This window comes from Rattus norvegicus, chromosome 13, assembly GCF_021556685.1.
Source record: "Rattus norvegicus strain SHRSP/BbbUtx chromosome 13, alternate assembly SHRSP_T2T, whole genome shotgun sequence".
In the NCBI taxonomy this organism is placed as follows: domain Eukaryota; kingdom Metazoa; phylum Chordata; class Mammalia; order Rodentia; family Muridae; genus Rattus; species Rattus norvegicus.
In genome coordinates, this window is record NC_141546.1 from 32,323,618 (window position 1) to 32,348,771 (window position 25,154).

A 25,154-nucleotide genomic window follows, 5' to 3' on the forward strand; every position below is an offset into this window, starting at 1 on the left:
AGGATTGTTTATCCTCACACCATTTCTCTCTGTGCTTCGTCTTACCCACTGAGGCTGAGGCTGGGCCCTGCTGGGGGGTCAGCAGGTATTTGCCTGTACTGAGTGGTGCATGTCTCTGCTTAGGTGCTGACCTGCTGAAGATGTCCAGAGATGATTTGGTCCAGGTCTGTGGCCCCGCAGATGGGATTCGGCTCTTTAATGCCATCAAGGGCAGGTAGGTGCAGCTTCTTAGAGCAGCCAACCAAAGACTGTGGCCACAGGGCTGGCTGGGTCCAGCAAGAAGCCCCACCTTAGCCTCTTGAACTGTGGACTGAGTGATGGGAGGAATCCTTTCAACATGGAGGGAAATGCTGGAGGGGGTGCCATGGGAGGATGGGACGGAGAGTGAGGTGAGTGTGGAGACCACCTCGGTATCGGCTGCAGTAGCCCCTTGCTCAGAATATCTCAGCATTAGTTACTTTTCTCATCCCCATGACAAAATACCCAAGTCAGCTTAAGAAAGAAAGGTTTGTTTTGGCTTGTGGTTTGAAGGTTCAACACCACACACATCCTGACATCTCAAGGGATGGACCAGACTGGGGCCCTAGGGAAGGAGGAAAGGACAGATGTGTGTACAGGAAAGCTGGGTTTGGAGAGAATGGGCTCTCTGATGGAGAAACCTCAGCAGCCCAGAGGCTCAGTGTGTTTATGAGGGATGTACAGGGAGGCGAGGCTACTGCATTCAGCTGAGCAAGGCTCAGTGCATACAGGTAAGCAGGAAAGAGGGTTTACAGTATACAGCTGAACAAGGAGCTAGATTTAGCTAATCTTTGTGGGAACAGTCTCTAGGCTATAAATATCTAGGGTGGGTGGAGCCATGGTAGACATTTTCTGAACCCACTATCATTATTCACTCACAGACTCTGAGGTTTGACACTAGGGCCCTTGCCATAGCCAGGTGATAATGTCCAGCACACATGTCACTTGGGCTTCCTCCATACTCCATAGCACTTCATGATAAGGAAATCATGACTGCAATAGTGGGAGGTGTCTGGTCATGTCGTATCTGTGAGGCAGGAAGCAGAAAGAGAAGAATGCTCTCGGGGTTCGGATTACTTCCGTCTCCACATGCAGTACGAGGCCCCAGCTCATGAGGTAGCACTGCCTGCACTTATGATGGGCCTTTTCTTTCAGTAAGCCCCATCTAGAAACTCCCTCCCTCCCAGAAGTTTGTCTTCTAGGTGATTCTAGATCATCAATTAATATTAACCATCACAGCCTCCCTCTCCTCCATTGGACCCAGAGCCTGTGGATCTTGGCCTTTAGTCACTAGCCCAGACTCTGGACACTTACAGAGTCCAGGCTGAGAGCTCTGATTCTTCCCCAGGGCCTGGGCATGGTCTTCGAAACCATAGTGCAGTTTTCAGGGCAGTGCTATCTGATAGAATTCTCCACCACCATGGAAATGAAACATTCCGACAACCCAGAAACCTCTGGTCATGTGGGACCCTGCCCCGTGGCACTATGGGACCCTGAAGTGTGGCACTAGGGTTAATATCACAGTCAGACCGTGAGATCCTGAACTGTGACGCTAGGGTTAATATCACAGTCAGACCGAGTTTTGAAGTTTTGTACTTTTCATTTTTTCTGGTGCTGAGACTAAAACCCAGGGCTTGTGTATGCCAAGTGCATGCTGTGTTGTTGAGCTGCTCCTGTGCCCTGAGGACAACTGGAGAGTACAGTTAATGGAAGGTGAATCCCTAGATTTGTCTCCTAGGAGCTGTGCAATGGAAAAAAAAAGCCATTGCCTCTCTGAGTCTCAGTTTCCCTATATGTGGAATTGGGGAGATGAGCCTTGTGTGAGGAACTCTCTATATCAAGTTCTTTCTCTGTCTCTTTTCTCTCCGTGGCTGGGAACGGAACCCAGGGCTGCACACATGCTATGCACGTGTTCTACCACCAACCCACATCCCACACCACCAATCTACATCCCACACTACCTCTTGAAATCCTGATCTTGAGATTCTGCTTTACAGAAAAGCCTCAGATTGGCAGGTTTGGAAGAGTCATCTACCCCACCTCTTCCAGAACACCCTCTGTGATGCCGGAAATATCCATCGAGACTGGATTCCATCCCTGTCCATGAAAACCATTCTATATCCCTACCACCTGCTTCTTCCCTAAATCCCTTTATACTGCAGAGTCTGCTCTAGGTTTTGGAATATTTTAGAACATTCTAGAGTAGCAGTCTGTCATCTTGGCTAATTATTTTCTCTGTCTCTCCCTCCCTCCCTCTCTCCCTCCCTCCCTCCCTCTCTCCCTCCCTCCCTCCCTCTCTCCCTCCCTCCTTCCCTTTCTCTGCAAGGAATGTGAGGCCAAAGATGACCATCTATGTCTGTCAGGAGCTGGAGCAGAACCAACTACCCCTGCCACAGAAGCACGATGAAAATGGGGACAATAGCCTGTGTGGTGAGTGAAATAGAGCCTGATCCTGACTCCTGAGCCTGCTCAATTTCTGTTCTCAGTGTTTCAGTTACTTTTCTCATTGCTGTGACAAAATACCTGACACCCACGACAGCAACTTAGGAAGGAAGGAAGGAAGGAAGGAAGGAAGGAAGGAAGGAAGGAAGGAAGAAGGAAGGAAGGAAGGAAGGAGGAAGGAAGGAAGGAAGGGTGGGTTTCTCCCCACTCACAGTCTGATGGCAGTTCATCAAGGCAGGGAAAGCATGGAAGCAGGAGCTCGAGGCAGATGCTCACAAGCTGAGGAAGCAGAGAGCAGTGAACACTAGTGCAATTGTCTTTAAATATCTTCCCGCCACTGGCAGCTACTGAGTAATCCCTGGAAAGGTGACTTAGCGCCGCCTCTGTCTCCCACCATGCAGTGTGCACACCAGGCACCACATCTGAATTCCAGAGCTCCTTAAGGTCCTCCTTTCCCCCTAACTAGGAGCCCGTTGGACCCAGGAATATGTGCCCAAGAGAGATAAAAACTGCCAACCTATGTTTACCTGTCAATGGGTTTTGCCAGCCTTCTTAGCATCCTTACATGTAAGCTGTTGGCTTCTCAGAATGGGGTAGAAACACATAGACAGGTTCTTCTTAATTTATTGGCCCTTTAAAGGAAGGTACTTGCTCCTCCCCCAACAGTATACCATGCTATCTTCCTGGAAGAACTAACTACCCTGGAGCTGACTGAGAAGATTGCCAGCCTGTACAGCATCCCCCCACAGCACATCCACCGGGTCTATCGACAGGGTCCTGCTGGCATCCACGTGGTGGTAAGCAATGAGGTGAGCTGAGCTGACCCTCAGGAAGAGCCCCAGATCCCACTCAGGGGCATCCTCTGCTGGGTCAGCGTATCTGTTTTCTATGCATGTTGCCTGCTTGAAGCTGACACCCTACTGCTTACGTATGATGGAAGGGGAAGTTCATACCACAGCTGGGTCTAAAGGGCTGCTGAGTCACTGTTGTGGGACTTTTCCTGGAAAAATAGGAACAAATTTCTTCTTAGGGTGTTAACAACAGACTTAAGTAACAATCCCAAGACTGACTAATTTATTGGGTTTCCTAACAGGAGCATAGATGACCCCCAGACAGCCATATCACTGAATGAAAGTCTATCCCCATAGCTGCATAGATGGAGTCTCTCATTCAGTTTACCTTGCAAATTAGTTACTTAAATCTGGTGGGGAGGTGTGTAGAATCAGCTGGAGTCCTCTGTGAGGAACCAAGAACCCTCCTCATGCACCCCCTCTATAAGGGACTGGCAACGTACCCTATAATTCCAGACATTTTTATTACGTTTCTTTATTTCTTTATTTTGTGGGGTGGTAGGGAGGTGAGTGGGGCCAAGGGCACTAATGCACACTCAGAGATGAGAGGCCAGCTTGGAGGAGGAGTCAGTTCTGTCCTTCCTCCATGTGAGACTGAGGGGTCAGACTTGGGGCAGTTACCTTTCCTCAGCTCCACCATCTCCACAGCTCCATCTTGAGGGTCTCTTGTAGGTGACCATAGCTGCTGTGACTAAGATGCTAATGGCTGTTCTAGTCAGAGAACAGCCTTCTTCAAGTGCGCTTGGCTGCGTGCTCTTGAGGCACGTGCAGGTTGAAGAATGTGCTACTTAGCAAGCAGGAATCATATCCCAAGGCCAGTAGTTAAAAGAGGTGCTGCCGTGGCCCCTGGGAGACACTAGCAAGACCTCTCTGAGTCTGAAGCGTGTGCCACTGAGTGTGTGCTCAACACAGTCCTGTGGAAGGTGCAAAGAGTTGCTAGCAGAGAATCCAGGAAGGGACAGAAGCTTGCTCCAGCCCTGTGAGGACTGTGTGTTGAGCAGACTTCTCTCCCAAATTGAGCATCCCTTGCCCATGATGGAATAGATAGATGATCTTAAGCTTGTTCTGTCCTGGATCTTCTTCCACTGACACTTCCAACTAACGAAAATGTGTGTCTGATGTTGTATTGGTCAGTGTTCTGGCACTGTAACTAATGTCTGAGATCCTGAACGTAAGAAGAAAGGTTCAGTCTAGGGAGATTCTCACTCAGTAAAGTGCTCGACTTAAAAGTATGAGCGCCTGGGTTCAATCAATGTCCTGAGCCCACGTCCAAAGCTGGACATAGTGGTAAACCCCAGGGTGATCCCAGTGCTGGAGAGATAGAAACTATCATGGTAGGAGAGCAGCTGAGCAAATTGTTCTCACTCACTATGGCCAAGAAGCAAGGGTGTGGGACACTAAGGTCCCAATATTCCCTCCACTAATAACCTTGGTGGCCTGACTTCTTTTTGCTGGCCCAACCTCTTAAAGGTTCCACATCTTGGTAGCACCAGAAACCAAGACCAAACATTCAGCACAGGGGCCTTTGAGAGACACTCCATATCCAAACTATAGTCATATAGCCACTGTGTCCTGGCTTACATAGAGATGTATATATTTATTGCACATGTATTGTGTATTAAATAATATGTATATGATATTCATATAAATGTGTATACACACACATACATATGTGTCTGCTAGCATCCCGTGAAACAGGCACAAAGATACTGAGTAGTTGCTCAAAGATGCTAAGCTGATATGGGCTGAAGTTAAGGTAGAAACCCAGGTAAACCAATTGTTAGAGATCTGAGCCAGTGAGAGATCCAACCTCTTAAGAAATGGGAGCTGTGGTTTTGTTTGTTTTGTTGGTTGGTTTTATAACAATCTCCTATGAAACCTGAAAGTCATGGAGACCAGGCTAACCTTGACCTTGCTCCAGTCTTCTGCTTGCCTCTGTCTCCAGAGCACCAGGATTAGAGGAGTATGCAGCAAGCCCAGCTCAGTGAAGTTACACTTCCTTGTTCTCTTCTGGTTTTGTGGCAGGGCTTCAGTGTAAAACCCTGACCGGCCCAGAACTCACTATGTAGACCAGGTTAGCTTTAATCATGTCACAGTCATCCTGCTCCTGCCTTGTACGTATTGGAACTACAGGCCTGTACTACCACCAGGTCTAGCTTAAAGTAGCTACTTTTTGCTCCCATTTCACAGAAATGATAATGAGACCAGAAGCGCCTGCCTCTAGGGCTGGCTAAGAGAAGCTAGGAGGGTAAAAGGGCCTGAGTGGTAGACCACTCTAATGGACTAGAAGAGTAGCTTTGTACCTCAAGGAGGATCTGTCTGTAGCCCAGGCTAGCCTTGAACTTACTGTGTAGCCAAGGATAACCTTGACTTTCTCATTCTCCTTCCCCTCTTCCCCAGGGCTGGGATTACGGCCCTGTACTGTACCACACCTGCTCTACGCTGTGCTAGAGACAGACTAGAGACAGACTCCAGCGCTTTGTACATGCTAACTCAGCAAGCACTGGAGCCATCCACAACCTTCTCAGACCCCCAAGGGTTTCTTTTTGAGAAAACCAAAACCATGAATGTTTCTTGCGATTTCCCAGGTCCCAGAGGAAGTCCCTCCCCCACTTGCCGTGTGTCCTCAACAGCAGGCAGTTAAACAAGTGAAGCAGAGAGCAGACCTCAAACGCCACCATGGCTAAGTAGGCCATTCTCATTCCCCAAGTCTCCTTCCCACTCAACCCGAATCAATTTGGAAACCTTCAGCTCTGAATTACCCAGAGTGCTGGAGGCAGCCTGGCCAGCGAGGAGCCGGCCCCTGGGGTGCAAGGGCACTCAATTAAACAAGGGAGTTACTGATTAAGCCCTTGTGGGCTCCGCTTAGGGCTTTTCATGCCCAAGTGGCTGGGCGGCCAAGAGTCCAAGCTGGAGCAGGCTGAGGTATAGAATAAATGTACTTCATGCACCATTAGGCCCTGCAGGGAGGGTCAGGGCCTACAGGTGGATGCATTTGTAGGATTTGAGGCAGTAATCCAGAGCAGGCAATAAAATGTGAGTTCCTTTTTTTTTTTTTTTTTTTTTTTTTAAATAGGAAGGAGATTTGCTATCCTGTTGGTTTTGGCATGCATGTTTATGTATATATTTATATTTTAACTGTTTCTGGGTGTGTTTTGTGAAAAGCAGCAAAGGTTCTGTAAAATGTGTGCGTGTGTGTGGGTGTGTGGGTGTGTGTGTGCATGCGCGCGCGCGTGCCTGCATGCAGGTATTTGTGTGCTATAGTGTATGTGTGGAATCATAGGACATTGCGGGTGAGTGGGTTTTGTGAATGAAGCCTGTGTCTACAAGGCTTGCATGGCAAGTGCTTTCACCCGCTGAGCCACCTCCCTGCCCTGACTTGCACCCAGCTCACAGACTGTGATGGTTATAACCCCCTTTGTAGGCTGGTATCACCTTTGGCCCTTGCCTGTCTGTGTGTATTTTATACTAGTCATATCCTCTTCCTAGCATGCTTAGGGGTGGGGCAGTACATGTGTTTGTATGCTTGTGGAGACTGTAGGCGAGCCTTGGTCATTGTTTCTCATGTTCCTCAGGCACTACCCACCATGGATTTTAAGACAGGGTCTCTTCATGGTCAGTAGACTGTGATGGATGGATGGCTGGATGGCTGGTCAGAGAGCCTCGGAATCCTCAATGTCTCCACATGCCCAGCACGGGGTTACACGCCACAGTGCCAGGCCTATCTTGTTTGTTTGATTTTTTAACCTGAGTTCTGAGGATCAAACTTGGCTCTTCTGGCTCTTTGTGCCTGCAGAGCAAGCCGGTTATAAACAAACTAGTCATCCCCTCAGTCCAGCAGCCTGCTGCTGTAGGTGTGGACGAGCCATGCATTCTCTCCGTGCTCCCTCTTCTTTCACTCCACCATGTTTTGATTCACAGATACGTGATTATGTGCAGCCGAGGGTCACTCTGAGTGGGTGGATCCTAATTGACTCCAGCTACTGAGAATAACAAAAACAGTACGAGCTTCATGTGATCACAGTGTTGCTTTCAATGTCCTTCTGAATGTCTTGAGGGTACACGTGTGAAGGGGTTTGTCTAGGGCACATGCCTTGCAGGAGAGTTTGAGGGGTGATGTCTTCTAGAGATTTATCATCCTGCAGAGATGCTAGTCCCCATCGTACACCCCACTTACGTTTTCATCAGCTCCATTTTACAGATGGGACCATAGAGCCTGAAAGATTTTCTTGCAGTCAGCATTTGGAAACCATAGTGAGAGCTTAGGAGAGCCTATAAGTTGTCTTTCCTGATCACATGGAGTAGTAGCTCCTCTCTGTTTGGTCCCTGTAAAGTCACTGACACATCCATTAATCACTGTTAGTTAATTCTTGTTGAAGTAGCAAAAGACCTGCGGAGAAGCAGTGCCAGGGAGGAAGGGTTATTGTGATCCCTCAGTGTAGGGAAAGCATAGCAGCAGGAGCCAGGAGGCTGCTGGGCCATCAGGAAGCACACCGTCTAGTCATAAGCACTTAAGACCCACCCATTGACCCCCTTCCTCTAACAAAGCTCCACCTCCTGAGGCTTCCACAACTTTTCCAGTGGTGCCACTGGCTCTGGACCAAGGGTTCAAAGACATTGGCACAGGGAGGACACTTGGCATTTCTTTAAGGCACAATTGTTTTAGAAACACATTACAGTCATGTGAAAGATGAGGGGCCATTGCTAGGTACGGACATCACTGTGGAAGCGCCCTAGCTTACAGGCTCTCAAACCTGGACGGTGCAGTCACTGAGCACAGATAGCATCAATGGACTGGTGTGTGAGGGGATACGCTAAAATAAAAATAGCAGCAGGAAAGGTGATGTGTCTATGTGTAAATCGGCAGTGGAGGTATTTAGGGTCACTACCTAGTGATGTGTATTGTGGGTCATCTGCACCATACTGGCCCTCTCACTGCTTCTCAGCCACAAGAATTAACTAACAGTGATTAATGGATGTGTCAGTGACTTTACAGGGACCAAACAGAGAGGAGCTACTACTCCCATGTAGGGTGCTCACAACTTCACCAGACATGAATAACTGTGCTACTGTGTTTCTAGGATGATGTGCCACTAAGCCATGAGAAACTTTCAGCTCCACCAATTGTATATGTGTTTTGTCATCAACCAAAACGGGATTGGCTGTGCTTGATTTTGATGTTTGTTTTTGAGACACAGTCTCATGATGTGATAACCCTAGCAGGTCTAGAGCTAGCTCTGTAAGCCAGGCTGGCCTCACACTCCCAGAGATCTACCTGCCTCTGCCTCCTGCATGCTAGGTTTAAGAGTGTATACCACCCATGCCTGGCTTTGTATTCAGTTTTTTAAAAATACTCTTTTTGTAGTAGCATTAACCTTCCTTTAATGAGTCCAGCAAAGACCAAGATGACCCAACACATAAATAAATAAATTTTCTATCCTTTACTCTTTTGGAGACAGTTTCTCTGTGTAGCAGAGCACTGGCTGTCCTGGAACTCACTCTGTATAGCAGACTACCCTTGAACTCACAGAGAACCACCTTCCTTTATTTACTTCCCTGGGATTAAAGGCATGTGCCACCACTGCCCTCCTGTTACCTTTCACTAACTTTTATTTTGTGCATGTGGGGGTCAAAGGAGACTCTGAATTAAGTCTCTCTGTTGCCTCCTGCCTGCTCACACAGCAGTCACTTTACTGATGGGGCTGTCTCCCCAACCCCTTGTCAAACCTTTTGATGAGAGGAAGATATCATTGAGAGGAACATGTCTTGCTTTTGCCTTTCAGATGGTTCAGAATTTCCAAGATGAGTCTTGTTTTATCCTCAGCACGTTAAAAGGTAAGCCTCTCCCTGCCTTCCTGATGATTGGAGAGTGTTTCTGTGTCCCTTAGTGTCATGGGTGATGGGTGGCAGGTAAGATCTACCAGTACAGGGTTCCTCCAGAAGACGCTGAGCCTAGAGTAGCCTTTGAGAGCAAGGAAACCCAAGTCTTCCCATGCCTAGTCCTAGCCAAGCCAGAATGGGTGACATCTTCAGGGACACTGTAAGCCTGGCCATTTGTTCTCTATGAACTTGGATTTAGGTTTTCATAGAAGGTTTCTGAGAAACCCAAGTAAGGGCTACCATAATGGGCAGAGTGAGTAAGGACTTGGAGAATCCAGCTGAGCCAGATGTCTTTTAGAGAATGCCAGAATGCCTATCCTTTGCTGAGAGTGAGCCTATGTATAAGGAGTTATGTAAGTGGGTAGATTTCATCAGAATGAAAGACTGAGCTGGAGAGGAGGCTCAATGGATGAGAGCACAATTGCTCTTACAAAGCCCCCAAGTTGGGCTGGAGAGATGGCTCAGTGGTTAAGAGAACTGACTGCTCTTCCAGAGGTCCTGAGTTCAAATCCCAGCAACCACATGGTGGCTCACAACCATCTATAATGGGATCCGATGCCCTCTTCTGGTGTGTCTGAAGACAGCTACAGTGTACTCATATATAATAAATAAACAAAGAAATCTTAAAAAAAAGAAATATGATGAAAAAAAAAAGCTCCCAAGTTTGGTTCCCAGCACCCATGTCTGGTGTTTACAACCACTTATATAGCTCCAGCTTTAGGGGATCCAAAACCCTTTTCTGGTCTCTTGCAGTCACTTCATTTGCACCTAGACAGACAAATAGACAGCAGACAGACAGACAGACAGACACAGACACACACATGTACACACACAGACACACACTTAAGGATAAAATAAGTCTTAAAGAGCAGGAAAGCAAGAGACTAGATCCAGACTGTTCTGAGACCGCCTCCCACCATGTTCTGGGGACCTAAGCTATGTTGGTTAGCTTTTTGTTTCTATGACAATGCATGAGGTTGGTTGTTTGGGCTCAGTTTTGGAGGTTTCAGGCCAATCAGCCCTGTTGCATTTGTCTCTGTGGCAAGGCAGCATATGATGGTGAGTATGGTGAGCTGCTCTGCCTGCTTCAAGACAGCTGCTGGCAAGTGAAGGAAGAGGAGGAGCTAAGGCTCAGTGTTCCCTCCAAGGGCTGATGTCGCTTTCTCCTACTAGGCTCCACCCCTTAAAGATCCCACCATCATTCACCAGCATAAACTGGTGACTAAACCTTTCACAGCATGTGCCCTAAGACCCTAAATGTAGCACAAACAGTGGCTCTTATAGGCCTCTGAACCTGAGCACTGCAGAAAGCCATAGTTTGCCTACAGCCTCCTTGGGTGGGCCTAGGGCTATTGTGAAAAGGCTCATTGTAAAACCAGAGGGCCTAGGAAGATCATTCAGCATTCAGTCAATACAGTGCTTGCCACGCAAGTATGAAGCCTCCCAGCTCAGTGTCCAGAATCCATGCTTTGCTTTTGCTGTTTTGGTTTGTTTTAAAGCTGGGCATTGGTGGTGCGTGCTTGTCATTCATCCTAGCCTGGAGAGGCAGAGATGGGCTCACTGGCCAGCCAACCTGGCTTACTTGGTGAGCTCCAGACCAATGAGAGACCCTGTCCCAAAACACAAGAGGACAACTCCTAAGGAATGATACCTGACATTGTATTTTGGACCCTGTACAAGTACACACACACACACACACACACACACACACACACACACACACACACACACACACACGAATTGCATAAGACAGATGCCAAAACCTGTGTAGAAATCCCTGCTTCTGTGATCAGACTCTTCCTTATGAGGTTATTTGAGTGATTTTTGCCTGTCTTAATATATGCCTTTGGGACACCCAAATCCTTCTTTACCACCTGTCTGCCTGTGACACATGCCCATGCCCAGTATTTCTCTTGCAGCAGAAAGCAATGATGGCTACCACATCATCCTCAAGTGTGGACTCTGAGCAGGAGCACTGTGCCTGTCCCCGCCCCGTGGACCCCTGGCTGTAAAAGGCGCATTGCTGTCAGCCGATGCCTCACCTGCAAGCTCAGACTAGGAGGGACTCCGCCCACACCAGGAAAGCTACAGACAGTCGTGGACACAACGTCTGGTGTACAGAAAGCCAGTGGTTCCCTCTTCTTTCTTGCTGGCCTTTAGCTTTTTAACAGTTTCTTGTTCTGTTTCCAGGCAGACAGTGGGGATGTGGATCTCTTAAACCCTGAGCCCCACGGTTGGAGGCTCCCTCTGATGTATGGGTCCTTCCTGACTACTCTTACCTCACCCTGTTTCAGCACCTCTTTCTTGAGTCATTGGCTTCATGGCTGGCTCTGTCATCCTCACAGGGACAGCACGAACAGCTCTCCTCCTAATACTGACTTCCCTTCTCAGGACCCTGGTAGCCACACCTCTCCTGTCCTTGGATGAATTGATAGGACGGGGGCTATTTATTTTGTGCCTTCCACTTCTCTCTCAGTTGCCTTGTCTCTAAGGATCTGCCACATTCAAGCCCAGAGTCTGCATTGACACAGTAGATGGTATGGTGTACCTTTGTGACCTCTCGTGGTCATTGTGTTAGCTCCTTCCCTGTTGTTGTGATAAGATACTCTGGCAAAGGCAACTTGATGAACAAAGGGCTTGGTTTGGCTTAGAGTTTCGTAAGGATCAACTACAGCGGTGAGGAAGATACCAAACAGAACTGTAGTTGATCTCATTTTCATACACATAAGAAGCACAGAGAAAGAGCAAGAACAGGAAATGGTACAAGCCCTCAAGGCCCACCATCCTCAGTGACATATACTTCCTCCAACAAGATCGTATCCTCTAAAGTCCCATAACATCTGCAGACAACACCCCCAATTGGGACCACATGTTCAAGAGCCTATGGGACCCGTTTCTCATTCAAGCCACACATTTTGCCTGTGTGACCTCTCACAGTTGCTAGTTAAGATGACAAGTGTCTTCCTCACCAGCGAAGAGAGGTGAGAACAGAGTGATTGTTCTTGGACTACTACTGTGTGGTCTTATTTCTTTCCTATTGAGTAAAGAGTACTAAGAGGTGAAGATTCCATTATCCAGTGGTCTTGACCGTCCATTCTAGACCATCTGGGTCAGGGTATGTCTCAGTAGATCCCTTGCCTGGCAAGTATGAGGCACTGGGCAGCATCCCAGTACTACAGCCGGACAGACTTACTGAACTCCCTTTTTCAGACAACCTCAGCTAACCACTGCTATTTCTTTGCCAAGTGGCCCGGGGGTAGTGTGTTTTCTTCAGTGCTGGTTTAAGAGTCTATGTTTTTCTAACTGTAGGTATATAGATAGGGTTCTTTGTCTCTGATGGAATGGTTGAATCAATCACCTTTCTTAACTCTGGGGGAATTGCAGGATCAATAACTATGGTAGACTTAAGAATTCATCTTCATGTTGTCAAGGATCTATGCCTGCCCAAAGCTTCAACTAACTCTTTCCTGATTCAAGTCTCCTTGAGCCATGGTGAGTTACTTCTACGCCCAAAGGTTTGCCAAAGGTTTTGGCAAATATTATTTTACAGGCAGAGAAGCTACTCTCACAGCAAAGCTGGGCTCTCAGTCCCTTGTCTTGTGGCACATGTGTGTGGGGTTGCAGCTTTATTGAGATGTTGGGACTGTGAATACATTAGTACAGACTTCTGTGTGGACAGGGCTTCATTTTGGGAATGTGCCTAGTAGAATGGACTGCTCCTAAGGTAAATTCTCTTTGAGGAACCGCCCTATGTTTCCCACAGAGCTACACCTATCTGCATTACCACCAACAATGGAGGATGGTTCTAGTTTCTCTGCCTCCTCCTCAACACTTGCTGTGATATCTCGTTCTTGCTTGCTTGCCTGTCCTCCCTCCCTCCCTCCCTCCCTCTCCCTCTTCTTCGTCTCTCCCTTCCGTGTAGTCCAGCCTGACCTCAAAGTCACTAAGTAGAAGAGGATAATTGAACTTCTGATCCTCCTGCCTTTGCTTCCCAAGTGCTAAGAATATAGAAAAGTATCTCCACACTGAATTTGTGCAGTGCTGGAGCAGAATCCAGGGCTCCGTGCGGGTAGGTAAGAGCTCTCTCAGCAGCTGAGCCACCTCCCGACTGTTGACTTCTCTTTATTACAGTATCCTGCAGGTTTCAGGCATCTCTCTGGCTAACGATGCTCAATGTGTCTTCACGTTGGTTGGCCATTTGTGTATCTTTGGGAGGATGTCTGGTCAGGTCCTTGGCCCATTTTTAAGTCTTGTCACTGAACTGTATGGGTTATTGGTAAATTCTAGATGCAAATCCTTCATCATCTTTTCTCCATTCTGCTCCATTCTGTAGGCTATTTTCACCCTCTTAATGGCTGACATCCTTTGGGGTGTACAAGTTTATACATTGGTTGCACTTGTGTGAATCAGTACTCCCAGTACTCAACTGAGGCTCCCAAGGCCAGTCCAGACCAGTAAGACCCAGTCTCAGAAATAATTGTCATAATTATTATTTTAATTTGTATGATGCCTGAGTTACCTTCTATTGCTTGTGTTTTTGATATGGCTGTTAAGAAACCATGACCTAATGCAAACTCAGGAACATCTCTATTTTCTTCTTAGAAATGTTTATTTTTATTTTATGTGCATTGGTATTTTGCACATTGGTGTGTGTGTGTATGTGTGTGTGTGTTTGTGTGTATAAATACACACAGCCCCCTGAGAGGGTGTTACATCCTCTGGAACTGGGGTTACAGGCAGGTGTGAGCTGCTATGTGGGTGCTGGGAATTGAACCTTGGTCCTCTGGAAGAGCAGCCAGTGCTCCTAACTACTGAACCATCATTCCTCTCCCCTTTACAACTTGATTAAAGTTTTAGTTGTTACAATGAGTCCTGCTCCAATCTGAGTTAGTTTTACATATATGATATGTAGTGGGATAGTCTACTTTTATCCTTTTACATGTGAGTATCTGCTTATTTCTACCCCTAATTACTGAAAGGACTGGAGCGTCGTCTGTAGGCAGTCTTTTGCTGGAGACCTCTGGTTCCTGGATCTCTGTGAGCACGGTAGGACTATCACCGATCTCTTGTTCCTTTTACCTTCTCAGTCTGCATTTGGGTCTACTGCTCTTACAATTGCCTCCCTCTCTCCCCCTGTGTTCTCTCTTCAGCAGAACTAGGTGATACCCCTCTGTTCTGCCATTTTCCCTGACACTAACATGTCCTAGTTCTAGAGGAAGGTCATGACCAAGGTTTCCATCCTTGGATAGAGAGTCAACCAAGTCACTTAGAATAATTAGCTCAAGGCGAGGCACTGGGAGAAACAGGACTAGACTTTGGGCCTCCGACTTTCAGCCCGTCAGGCTATCTGTGGCCCTTGTTCCCAAGTGATAGCCCTACATGGGTCACAGGAAGAGAGACTAAACTGATACCTTTTTTTCTCATACCAAAGTGGGTCTAACTGGAGAGCCAAAGATGGCTCACTACAGAAAGAGCCGATGGCATGGGACATTCCAAGTCTTGTCTTGGGGCCTGTATTAGTTATTTTTCTCATTGTTGTTGAAAAACATCTGACAAAAACCGACTTAAGGAGTAAGGGCTTCCTTCTGACTCACAGTGTGAAGGTGCAGTCTGTCATGGCTGGGAAGTGTTGGCAGCCAGAGCATGAGACAGCCAGAAGCAGAGACAGATGGATGCAATCTTTCTTAGCTTACCATCTCCTTTTGTCTTAGTCAGGGTTTCTATTCCTGACCAAGAAGCAAGTTGGGGAAGAAAGGGTTTATTCAGCTTACTTCCACATTGCTCTTCATCACCAAAGGAAGTCAGGATAGGGACTCAAGCAGATCAGGAAGCAGGAGCTGATCCAGAGGCCATGGAGGGATGTTATTTATTGGCTTGCTTCCTTACAGAACCCACGACTACTAGCCCAGGGGAGGCCCCACCCGCAATGGGCTGGGCCCTCCCCCATTGATCACTAGTTGAGAAAATGCCTTACAGCTGGGTCTCATGGAAGCATTTCCTTAACTGAGGCTCCTTTCTCTGTGATAACTCCAGCTTGTGTCAAGTTGACACACAAAACTGCCAGGACACCTTTTAACTCTACAAAACCTCGGCCATGAACCATTAGGGTAGGTCTTTGCACCTCAGGTAACTGATCTAGAAGACTTCCCATACACTTACCTGGCAAGGAGGGAGACCATGATCAAGGAGGTGGTCTTTCCTGGGCAATGCTTATTCTTTGCACTCTGGATGTGTTTGAGTGAGTAAATTTGGTAGTGGGGGAATGCATTCTTGTTCTATCTGAGTGAATTAAAAGAAGAGAAAAGAAATCCTCTTGCAGACATAGCCAGAGGTTAGTTTCCATGGTGATACTAAGTCCCATCAAGTTGGCAATCAAGATTAGTCATTGTGGGGGTCTAGAAAAAGGTCAGACATTGCCCTAGTGACTTCTTACCCAGTCTGCCTGGAGCCCCTTGAGAGCTATTAACTGGGAAAAGGCTAGAACCCATAAGCACGTCACCAGTTCCTAAGTCCATTGTTGCTTCAGGGGCTGGCCCAAGTGGCTGAAGTTCTGAAAATCATTAACACATGAGTGGAAGAAAGAAAGACTCTTTAGCTGTTGTCAGTGGAAAGTTGAGGTTGTTGGGGGCAAGGGGAATTGAATATGGTCACTGCCTTAGGTACACTGGAGGGACAGGACCAAAAGTCAAGGGTCCCATGCTGCATTGTGAATGGTCTCCCTTTAAATACAGGGTAAGCAGTATAATAACCCATCGATAGAGTGTTTGTCTGTGTTTGAACCCCAGAACTTACCTCTAAAACAAGAAACATTGAATTGGAGGCCTGAGAACCTGGAAACTGTAGTCAGTGGGTGAATCTGAGCTTCAGGAAAACTTTACCATTGTTTCCCATTCATCAAAGTCATATGGTAGACAGGTGACCTTTGCTTGTCCTCAGTATGCACAGTGCCACCTGTGCTGCCACATGTCAACCCTAGTGGACACGTGCTTACCAAGCCTTCCCTGACCGCAGCTAGGTGAGTGTGTTTGTGTGTAGGTGTGAACCTCAGAGTGATGTGCTGCTGGCTGCTATTATCCGAGCTAGTCTACTTGGCAGTATAGAATGTTCTTTTAACTTTCCTCTTCCCAGCTCCTGAAGAGTCTCTGAGTCACCCTCACCCTCACCCCCACCCCCCAGGCATTGCTGTAAAGGGACTCTATTTAGCCTGGGACATCAGGCTGTACTTTCTAAGGACTGCAGGGAAGAGGTCTGTGTTCCCTTCTTTCCAAAGAGTGCCCCCTACCTTTGTATTTGCAAACAGGAATCAAACTCAGTGCTGTCTGTCTGGTTTTACCATCAGTTGGTTATTAGAGAACATTATCTTCAAACCTAGTTTGGGGAATGGTAGCCGTGCCATCAAAAATGACACGATTATTATATTTTGAATTGCTAGTGTTAAATCATGCAGGACTAGGGTGTGACTCAATGGCAGAACGTTTGCCAACTGTGAGTAAGGCTCCGAGTTCTATCCCTAGTACCATAAAACCAGTAATACATTGTGGAAAGCCAGGTACGGTGGTGCAAACCTGTAATCCCAGCACTCAGGGACAGTGCCGTGGCCGGGGAGTGAAAGCAGGGAGACTGAGTTTGAGGCTAGTCTGGGCTATTAAGAAAATTGTTCTCTCTTGTGCCAACATATATAATTTTACCTCTTGGTCCTTAAATACTGAAATATTTACTCCCCCGCTCCTCCTTTTTTATATTTTTAATGTATTTTATTATCTTATTTGGCAGTGATAGGGAACATCCCAGAACCCCGGGCCTCACACATGTGAGGCAGGTGTTCTACCACTGAGCTAGCCCTTAACTCAGTCATCTTCTCTCCATAGGATTATTTAAGGCACTCTCAAGCATTAAGGGCTATCTTAACAACACATTTTGCATAAACTTAGGAGAAGTTGGTGTATTCAGACAAGTCTGGAGAGTTCCTTGCCTTCTGGAAAGTTCTGATCCTCACTTGGCTCCCAGGGACTATGCCCAGCCTTTCCATGAGAGAGTACAGAGGTCTCTTCCTCAAATGTTCCGTTACCTGGAACCCTGCTCGGCCTTTGTCCTGGTCCCCCATCAGGGTTTGATAGAAGAAAGGACTTTTGTGCTGTATTTATGGGCTGCCGAGCTGTAGGGGGTGGCAGTGGCCTGAGCCTCCTACTAGAACCTGTCCTGGAAAGGACAGACTGATTTCAGCAGGTGCCTTGAAGACTAAACCCCTCTTAGCTTAGAATCTCTGGAGCCTGTAGACCCCTCCCCATATATGTTGTACCCTTCCTGTGTTCTTTGGACCAGAGTGTCGTGTTACCCAGAGATCTTCATCTCTCATGGCTTGTCTATCATCCGTAGACCCCTCACATCAGCATCCCTTTGCATCGGCAGCCACTCAAAACCTGCCTCTCCACTTCGACCAGCTTCTCGTTGAGTTTCCAACTCCCCCACCCTACCCTCCAATCCCCCAGCTCAGGTTTTCTATCTGGGGAAACCACTGAAAGTGAATGAAAGATTGGGTCCTTAAACTGCAGTGAGTGAACGTCCTCTTTTCCAAATCCAAAATTCTATGCCTGACTGCATGGGAGAGGTCACATTCAAAACATGGATACACTACAAACAAAATTACCCTTAGGTCATGTGTACAACATATGCAGAAACATAAGTGGATCTGTGTTTAGATATAAACCCCATCCCCAAGATAGCTGTATTAAGGATGTTTGTATTGGTAGTTCAAGATTTCAACCCACCCAGACAGAGGCTCGTTTTAGCTAGGATATGCAACCTCCAGTGGACTGAACCAGGATGAGTGTCTAGCATCCAGTCCAGCTCCTGTCTGTTAGGTATGTGGACAAGCTTCTTCCCACATCTCTGCCCCGAGGCTTTGTCTCTGGGCTGACAGTACTGCTGGGGAGAGCTTAGTGGGGCTAGTATCAGAGACAAGCAAAGGAGACTGTTTCATGCACTGACTTATCTCTTCCTGCTGGGTAAAGGCTTGGTTACTGTGTTCTTTCATGCTTCGAAGTGATTCCTGAGGTTTTCTCACACCTACCTTCTTCCTCTAGGTGGGGTAATTCTTTTCTAAAGGTGGTAGGGGATTTCTGGGGGTGGTCCAGATTGGTCAAATGTGTGTAGCAGGTCATGGGGAAGGGGGCCATGGAAACCCAAGTTGTCATAATGCCATGTTTTTGTACCTGAAATAAAGCATATTTTGCACTTGTAAATGAGAAATCTGTATGTGGGCTCTGTGCTGGGTCAGAATGCAAATAAAACCATTTGTACTAAACCCACGTGGCTGGGACCTTAAGTTGCTTTATCTACTGAACTGGGCAAATGAATTCCCTAATGTAGAGTATTGGGAGACACAACTCAGTGGTGTGAGGTACACGTGCATGCTGCCCTATGCTCTGTCTGGTGTTCTTTTCGTCTTGCAGAAGACACCCTGCAGCCATTAAATATGGCTCCCCAGCCCTTTGCAGCTACCTCTTACTCTGTCAATCTGAAAATGAGAGGCTTCATTTAAATGGAATTCAGTGTATGCCTTGTGTAGGAGATTAAGTTACAGCATGTTTTAGGATCTCCTCTGCTTTAAAGTTTAGGGATACGTAGCTGTGTGGCTTCACCATGTATGTGACTGTTCACTCTCAGTGAGCACAGCCGACTGCCACCCATGACCATGGTGAACGACACTGCTCTGCAGATCCCAAAGGCCATCTTTGACTCCTTTAAGTACAAATATAAAAATCCAGAAGTCCTGCTTAAGGTTCCGAACTTAAACTCTCCATGTAGTAAGAATGATCTTAAACTAGCACTCCTGAACACCTGTAATTCTAGCGGTAAGGAGTAGAGGCAGGAGGATCAGAAGTCCAAGGTCATCCCTGGCTATACACCAAGACTGAGGCCAGGCTTAATGAGTGATGCTCACCCTGGGTGGACCCTACAGGACAGCTGTCCAAGGTTCGACCCCACATCCCTCTCCTACAGTATCTCCAGGGCCTGGGCCTTTGTTGCCCTTACTGGGGCCCCTACTGATGACTCAGAAGGCCTGATTTCCTGCTGCTCTTCTGTCCCTGCCACAGGAAGCTTTTTCCTCCCAGGGAAGTGTGGAGTTTGTAGAGCCAGGTTAGGAAGGCCTAGCTGAGACACCATGACATGTCCTCTTGTCTTTTCAAATCCTAAGTGTGCTATTTTATTGTAATTATGAATTTTAAAACGAGGACTGCTAACTTCTGCCTCAGTGACACATGAAGATAAATTCTTTAGCTCTGGCACTTTTCACCTGGGGTCCCCAACCTGACGATGGTTATTCTCCAGAAAAACCCCTCTTCCTAGGGCTTAGGATATAGCTTGGCAAGAGAGGACTGAATTTTAAATTTTAAAAATTAAAAACAATTTTTTAAGCCAGCAGTATCATCACACACTTGGAATCCCAGCACTGAGAAGTGGAGACTGGCAAGTTCCTGGAGTGCTGGCTGGCTCAGTTAGTGAGCTCTGAATTCAGTGAGAGATGCTGTTAGTTAATAAGAGGGTGGCAGCATATGCCTTTAACCCCAGCACTGGAGAGAGGAAGCCAGAGACAGGAGGATCTCTGAGTCTGAGGCCAGACTGGTCTACATACTTAGTGAGTTCCAGGAGAGCCAGGGCTACACAGACCCTGTCTCAACAAATTGGGCAAATAATGATGGAATAGGACTCTCGGCATTGACCTCTGGCCTTTACAAACATGTACAAACACACATAACACACACACTAAGGTACACATGAACATGTACAAGTGCCCACACATATGCATGTATGAGAGTGGAGCAGGGAAGGAAGAAAACAAGAAAAATGCCAACGTGGCCACACCAGTTCTGCTGGGCTGTATTCTGAGTTTGGTACCAAGGTCTACAGCACCCCTATTTAGGCTCCATAATCAGCCCTTCTTTACTAAAGGAGGCTGAGGTTGGGGTATGGTTCAGTTGGTAGAGTGCTTACTTAGCCTGCTAGAAGCCCTGACTTTCATTCTCAGCATAAACCAGGCATGGTAATACATACCTATGATCCCAGGATTTGGGAGGTAAAGGCAAGAGGATCAGACATTAGTGTTCATTGTCAGCTACATCAAGGGTTCAAGGCCAACGTGGGTTTCCTGAGACTGTTCAATGAGACAACAAAAACCAAGGAAACTCTTCCTTGAGGAGCCCATACCTGGTGCTCCAGGGCAGCAGGGATGGGGTGTGGCGTCGGGGTGGGAAGAAAAGACGAACTGGTTGATCTTTAGAAGCTATTCATTTGTGATTCATTCATGTCCTTTTTCAACCAGTGGTCCTCTTGAACCCACAGTGTGGAGTACCAGCACTACAGTGGAGACATGAGTAGAGAGAGCGACTGTCTCCTATTTGCAGAATTTTTCCAAGGCCCCTACTTGTGTGGCTAACTCAAGCATATGCTGTCACCTTTAAAAAAAAAAAAAGTGCATTGTTGGTGGAAAGACAGAGTGAGCTGCAGCTTCCAAAGCCTGGAGGGCCATGTTTGTGTACAAAACACAGACGGGCAGTGTAGGGTAGCCAGGGCTGGGCACACAGAGGCCCACTGTCAGGCAGGGCTGAAGGTCGCAGGTCCTGTGCGACACAGCTGTGGCACTGTGGTGGGATTTCAGCCTGACTGCAGGCCTGCAGACCTGGAGGGGCATGCCACAGGAAGCAGGGAATCCTGTAGCCTCACCCTTCCAGCCCCTCTCTAGGAGAGCAGCTCAGGGGTGCTCTGGAAGTACTGCACACTCTGAGGTCCCCAGAAAAACCTCAGGACTGTGTGAGGACTGAGAGCTAGTCTAATCTCTGTGCTTCCTGCTGCTGCTGGGAAAACTGAGGCCCACTGATAGGGGGAAAAGTTACAAGGTGTGCAGGCTGAGCCACCTTCTCCTGGTAGCTCAGGCTGACCTCGAAAGCCATTTGATCTTGAACCTGTGATCCTGCCTCTACTGCCTGAGTGCACACTATGTTCAGTTTATGTGGTGCTGGGTGTGGGGGATGTGCATGCTCGGCAAATGTTCTACCAACTGACTACCTCCGCAGCTCTGTAAACTGTTCTCTCGGTATATACACAATGCCCCGATAAGTGCTCCATTGCTCTGGACACCAGTGGGGTGTCCTACAAATCATCACTGTGTGGCAGGAGAGTAGAGATTGGAAAAGGTTCTTCAAGATTATCTTGAAGCCTGTTAGAAAAAGACTAGAAGCCTTTCCTCGGCTGAGCTGGGCTTCATACAACAGTAAGTGGGAGAAAAGCCTGCCACACTCACATGTGGATGAGGTGTGTGCTAAGTAAATCACCTATAAAAAAGGTCCTTAGTCTCTTGGCCCAGTGCCTTTTCTTCAGTGACCTTGTTTGGTGTGTGGGGATGTGCATACACATACTACATTATATGTGTGGAAGTCGGAGGAAAATTCACAGCAGCAGTTCTCGCCTTCCGTCACATTGGTTCTGGGACTCGAACTCAGCACTTCAAGCTTGGCAGAAAGCCATTTTATTTGCGGAGCCATGTTTCTGACTTCTGGACCAGCCCTTTCTAGTATCTGCCTTTCCTAGGGCTCTCTAGCCTGCTTTCCCTTTGTTTTCTTAATTTATTATTATTTTTAAAATTTTATGTGAATTGGTGTTTTGCCCACATGTATGTCTGTATGAGGGTGTTGGATCAGCTGGAACTGGAATTACTGACACTTGTGAGCTACCGTGTGGGTACTAGACATCAACCCGGGGACCTCTGAGAGAGCAGCCAATGCTCTTAACCACTGAGTCCTCTCTCCACACACACACCCAAATCCCCCCGCTTTCCTTCTCTTACTAAACTGCCTCTGTTCTTTCTATTTGCGTGTCTAACCATGTGTCCTGGTCAAACTCTTTGTTCAGGGACACAAGAGCCGGGAAACTTTTACTGCTCATTGTAAGAACCGAGTTAATGCAGCACAGAGGGAAGACGGGTAAGGACTACCAACTCCAGACGCCAAACACAAATGAGTCTCCAGGTTACCCACAATGCTTCAAAGGAGAGGTTCTCAGGCCCTTTTCTTCAAGTTCAATATTTCTCTGATGCCTCACAAAACTTAGGACAGCATTTGGTCAATGTTTGTTCATTCTGTTTCTTCAAAACATTTTTACTTTATTAAATTGTATGTCTCTCCCTCTCTCTCCTTCCCTCCCTCTCTCCTTCCCTCCCCCCTCTATGTGTGTGTGTGTGTGAGTGTGTGTGTGTGGTGAGTGTGTGTGTGAGTGTGTGTGAGTGAGTGTGTATGAGTGTGTGTGTGAGTGCATGTGAGAGTATGTGAGTTTGTGAGTGTGTGTGTAAGTGTGCGTGTGGGTGTGTGTGAGTGTGTTAAGTGTGTGTGAGTGTGTGCGTGAGTGTGTGAATGTATGTATGAGTGTGTGTGAGTGTGTGAATGTGTGTATGAGTGTGTGAGTGAGTGTGTGTGAGTGTGTATGTGTGAGTGTGTGTGGGTGTTGTGAATGTGAGTATGTGTGTGAGTGTGTGAGTGTGTGTGTGTGTGTGTGTGTGTGTGTGTGTGTGTGCATGCGTACACGCGCCTTAGGGGTCTTCATAGAGGCATTGCCACACTGTCATAGTCTCCAGCTCTCCTGCAGGATGGGTGTGGGGACTGAAAGCTTCTGGTGCTAGACTGTGGCTGGTCATCCTTGTGACCAACATATGGGCCATCTGAGAAGCCTCCAGAACCATCTACTGCAGCAAAAGATGCTCCTATCACACTATAAATGACATGGATTTTATTTTATTATTTTTTAAAAAATATGTATATTGCTGGGCACGATGATACACACTTTTAAATCCCTGTACTTGGGAGGCAGAGGGCAGGCTCCTCTCTGAGTTGGAGGCTAGCCTGGTCTACATAGAGAATTCTAAGCCTCAAGTCTACCAGTCTACATAGACAGATTCTGTCTTAAAAATAATTTTTAAAAACTATTAGTAGTAGCAGTAATAGTAATTTTACTGTTATTATTGCTGTGTATGAGGGAAATGGGTGTGTGGCCCTCTGTCTACTCTGAGGCCAGAGGAGGGTGCCGTCCTCTGTCACTGTCTACACACAGCAAAAGGCCCACAAAGTGAGTACCTAAGGAGTCATGGTGACACCAGGTAGATGGGTAAGGTCCTACTATCCCAAAGTCACGAGGGAGGCTTTCTCCGGGAGGGAGAGGCCATGAGAGAGGCTAATGCCTGGTGGGAACACAAAGGTGTCTATTTCTGGACTGGGTGACAACTGTGTGGCTTTGTGCTAAGTCACTGAGCTGTGCTGGTTTGTACTTTTTCTGCTTATGAATTCCATTGCACAATGGGGAGTTGACTGAAGAGGAGGGGAGGGGACGTGCAAAAAGCGAAATGTGACATTCTGCTGAGGGCCCTGCCCTTGGGGTGTGTCCAGCTAGAGTGCTGTTCCTGAGAGCTAGGGAAGCCAGAGCTCCCTGGTGTGAATGGGATGCTAGGCACCTCCTGCAGGGCCTCACTAGGCACCTCCTGCAGGGCCTCACCCATCTCTGCCATACACTCTTCCAGGCTGAGGTGGGTGTAGTTTCTCCACTGTCCCTACTTAAGGGAACTGAGAACTCTAGAAGCTGGGAGCCTCACCTGGGTGTGTACAGAGATAGCCTTTTATTGTCTTATCACATTCTATTCATTTCCCCGGCCCTGAGTGTGTGTGTGTGTGTGTGTGTGTGTGTCTTCCTCACCTAAGACCACCTTTGACTTCTCTTATTCCAAGCTTGACACTGTTTTTCACACCCAAGTTTAATCTCTCTCTCTCTCTCTCTCTCTCTCTCTCTCTCTCTCTCTCTCTCTCTCTCTCTCTCTCTCTCTCTCTCTGGCTTTCCAGGTTCAGTTGAACCCTTACTTGGCTCACTCCTGACCTGGCAGGCCCAGACACCATCCTTTGCTTTCATGACTCCATACAGAATCCCTGGATGACAGGTCCCCCTCCCCCTTTCCCCTTGGTTACCTGATCTCAGGGTCTCCTGCATCTGCCCAGAGTCTGGATTTTAAGGAAAGTCTGTCTGTTTGTTATCTTCAGTAAAAATAACCCTAGGAAGCCATGTGTGACTCAAGCCTGTAGTCATAGCACTGAGGCAGGAGGATCATGTGTTTCCAGGCCAACCTGGGTCACACAATCAGTGTATGCCTGTGTGTTCATTCATGTGTACAGGTATACATGTCCATACAACCACATATGAAAGACAACCAGAGCTTGACAATGAGCGCCTTCCTCTAATGTGGGAGCAGCTACCTGGAAAAAACCCCAAAGACCAGCTTTGAAGATTTGGGTGTTTTCTAAACATCATGCTTGAGATGAATATGTGAGTTTGCTTATGATCTCTCTCTCTCTCCTCTGTGTGTGTGTGTATGTGTCTGTCTGTCTCTCTCTGTCTCTGTCTCTGTGTGTGTGTCTGTCTGTCTGTCTCTCTCTGTCTCTGTGTGTGTGTCTGTCTGTCTCTCTCTCTGTCTCTGTGTGTGTGTCTGTCTCTCTCTCTGTCTCTGTGTGTGTGTCTGTCTCTCTCTGTCTCTGTGTGTGTGTCTGTCTGTCTGTCTGTCTGTCTGTCTCTCTCTCTCTCTCTGTGTCTGTCTCTCTCTGTCTCTGTGTGTGTGTGTCTGTCTGTCTGTCTCTGTGTGTGTGTGTATGTGTCTGTCTGTCTCTCTCTGTCTCTGTGTGTGTCTGTCTGCCTGTCTCTCTCTCTGTCTGTGTGTGTGTCTGTCTGTCTCTCTCTGTCTATGTGTGTGTGTCTGTCTGTCTGTCTGTCTGTCTGTCTCTCTCTCTCTCTCTCTCTCTCTCTCTGTGTGTGTGTGTGTGTGTGTGTGTGTGTGTGTGTGTGTAGTATTTTGTGTGTATGGCCACACATATCCTCTGGGACCAGAGGCGTAGGCAGTTGTGAGCCACCTAACGTGGGTGCTGGAAATTGAACCTT

At 47.4% G+C, this 25,154-nt stretch overlaps 1 protein-coding gene across 1 annotated transcript in view; it reads left to right on the plus strand.

The window, feature by feature from the left end:
• Tfcp2l1 (transcription factor CP2-like 1) overlaps window positions 1-18,498 on the plus strand; it is a 60,018-nt gene extending 41,520 nt beyond the window's left edge. Inside the window, 5 exon segments of the mRNA NM_001107170.1 lie at window positions 124-214; window positions 2,345-2,448; window positions 3,127-3,269; window positions 9,095-9,146; window positions 11,111-18,498. Of these exon segments, the coding sequence (NP_001100640.1) occupies window positions 124-214; window positions 2,345-2,448; window positions 3,127-3,269; window positions 9,095-9,146; window positions 11,111-11,157 (437 nt within the window). The 3' untranslated portion in view covers window positions 11,158-18,498.
• Window positions 18,499-25,154: the final 6,656 nt, after the last annotated feature.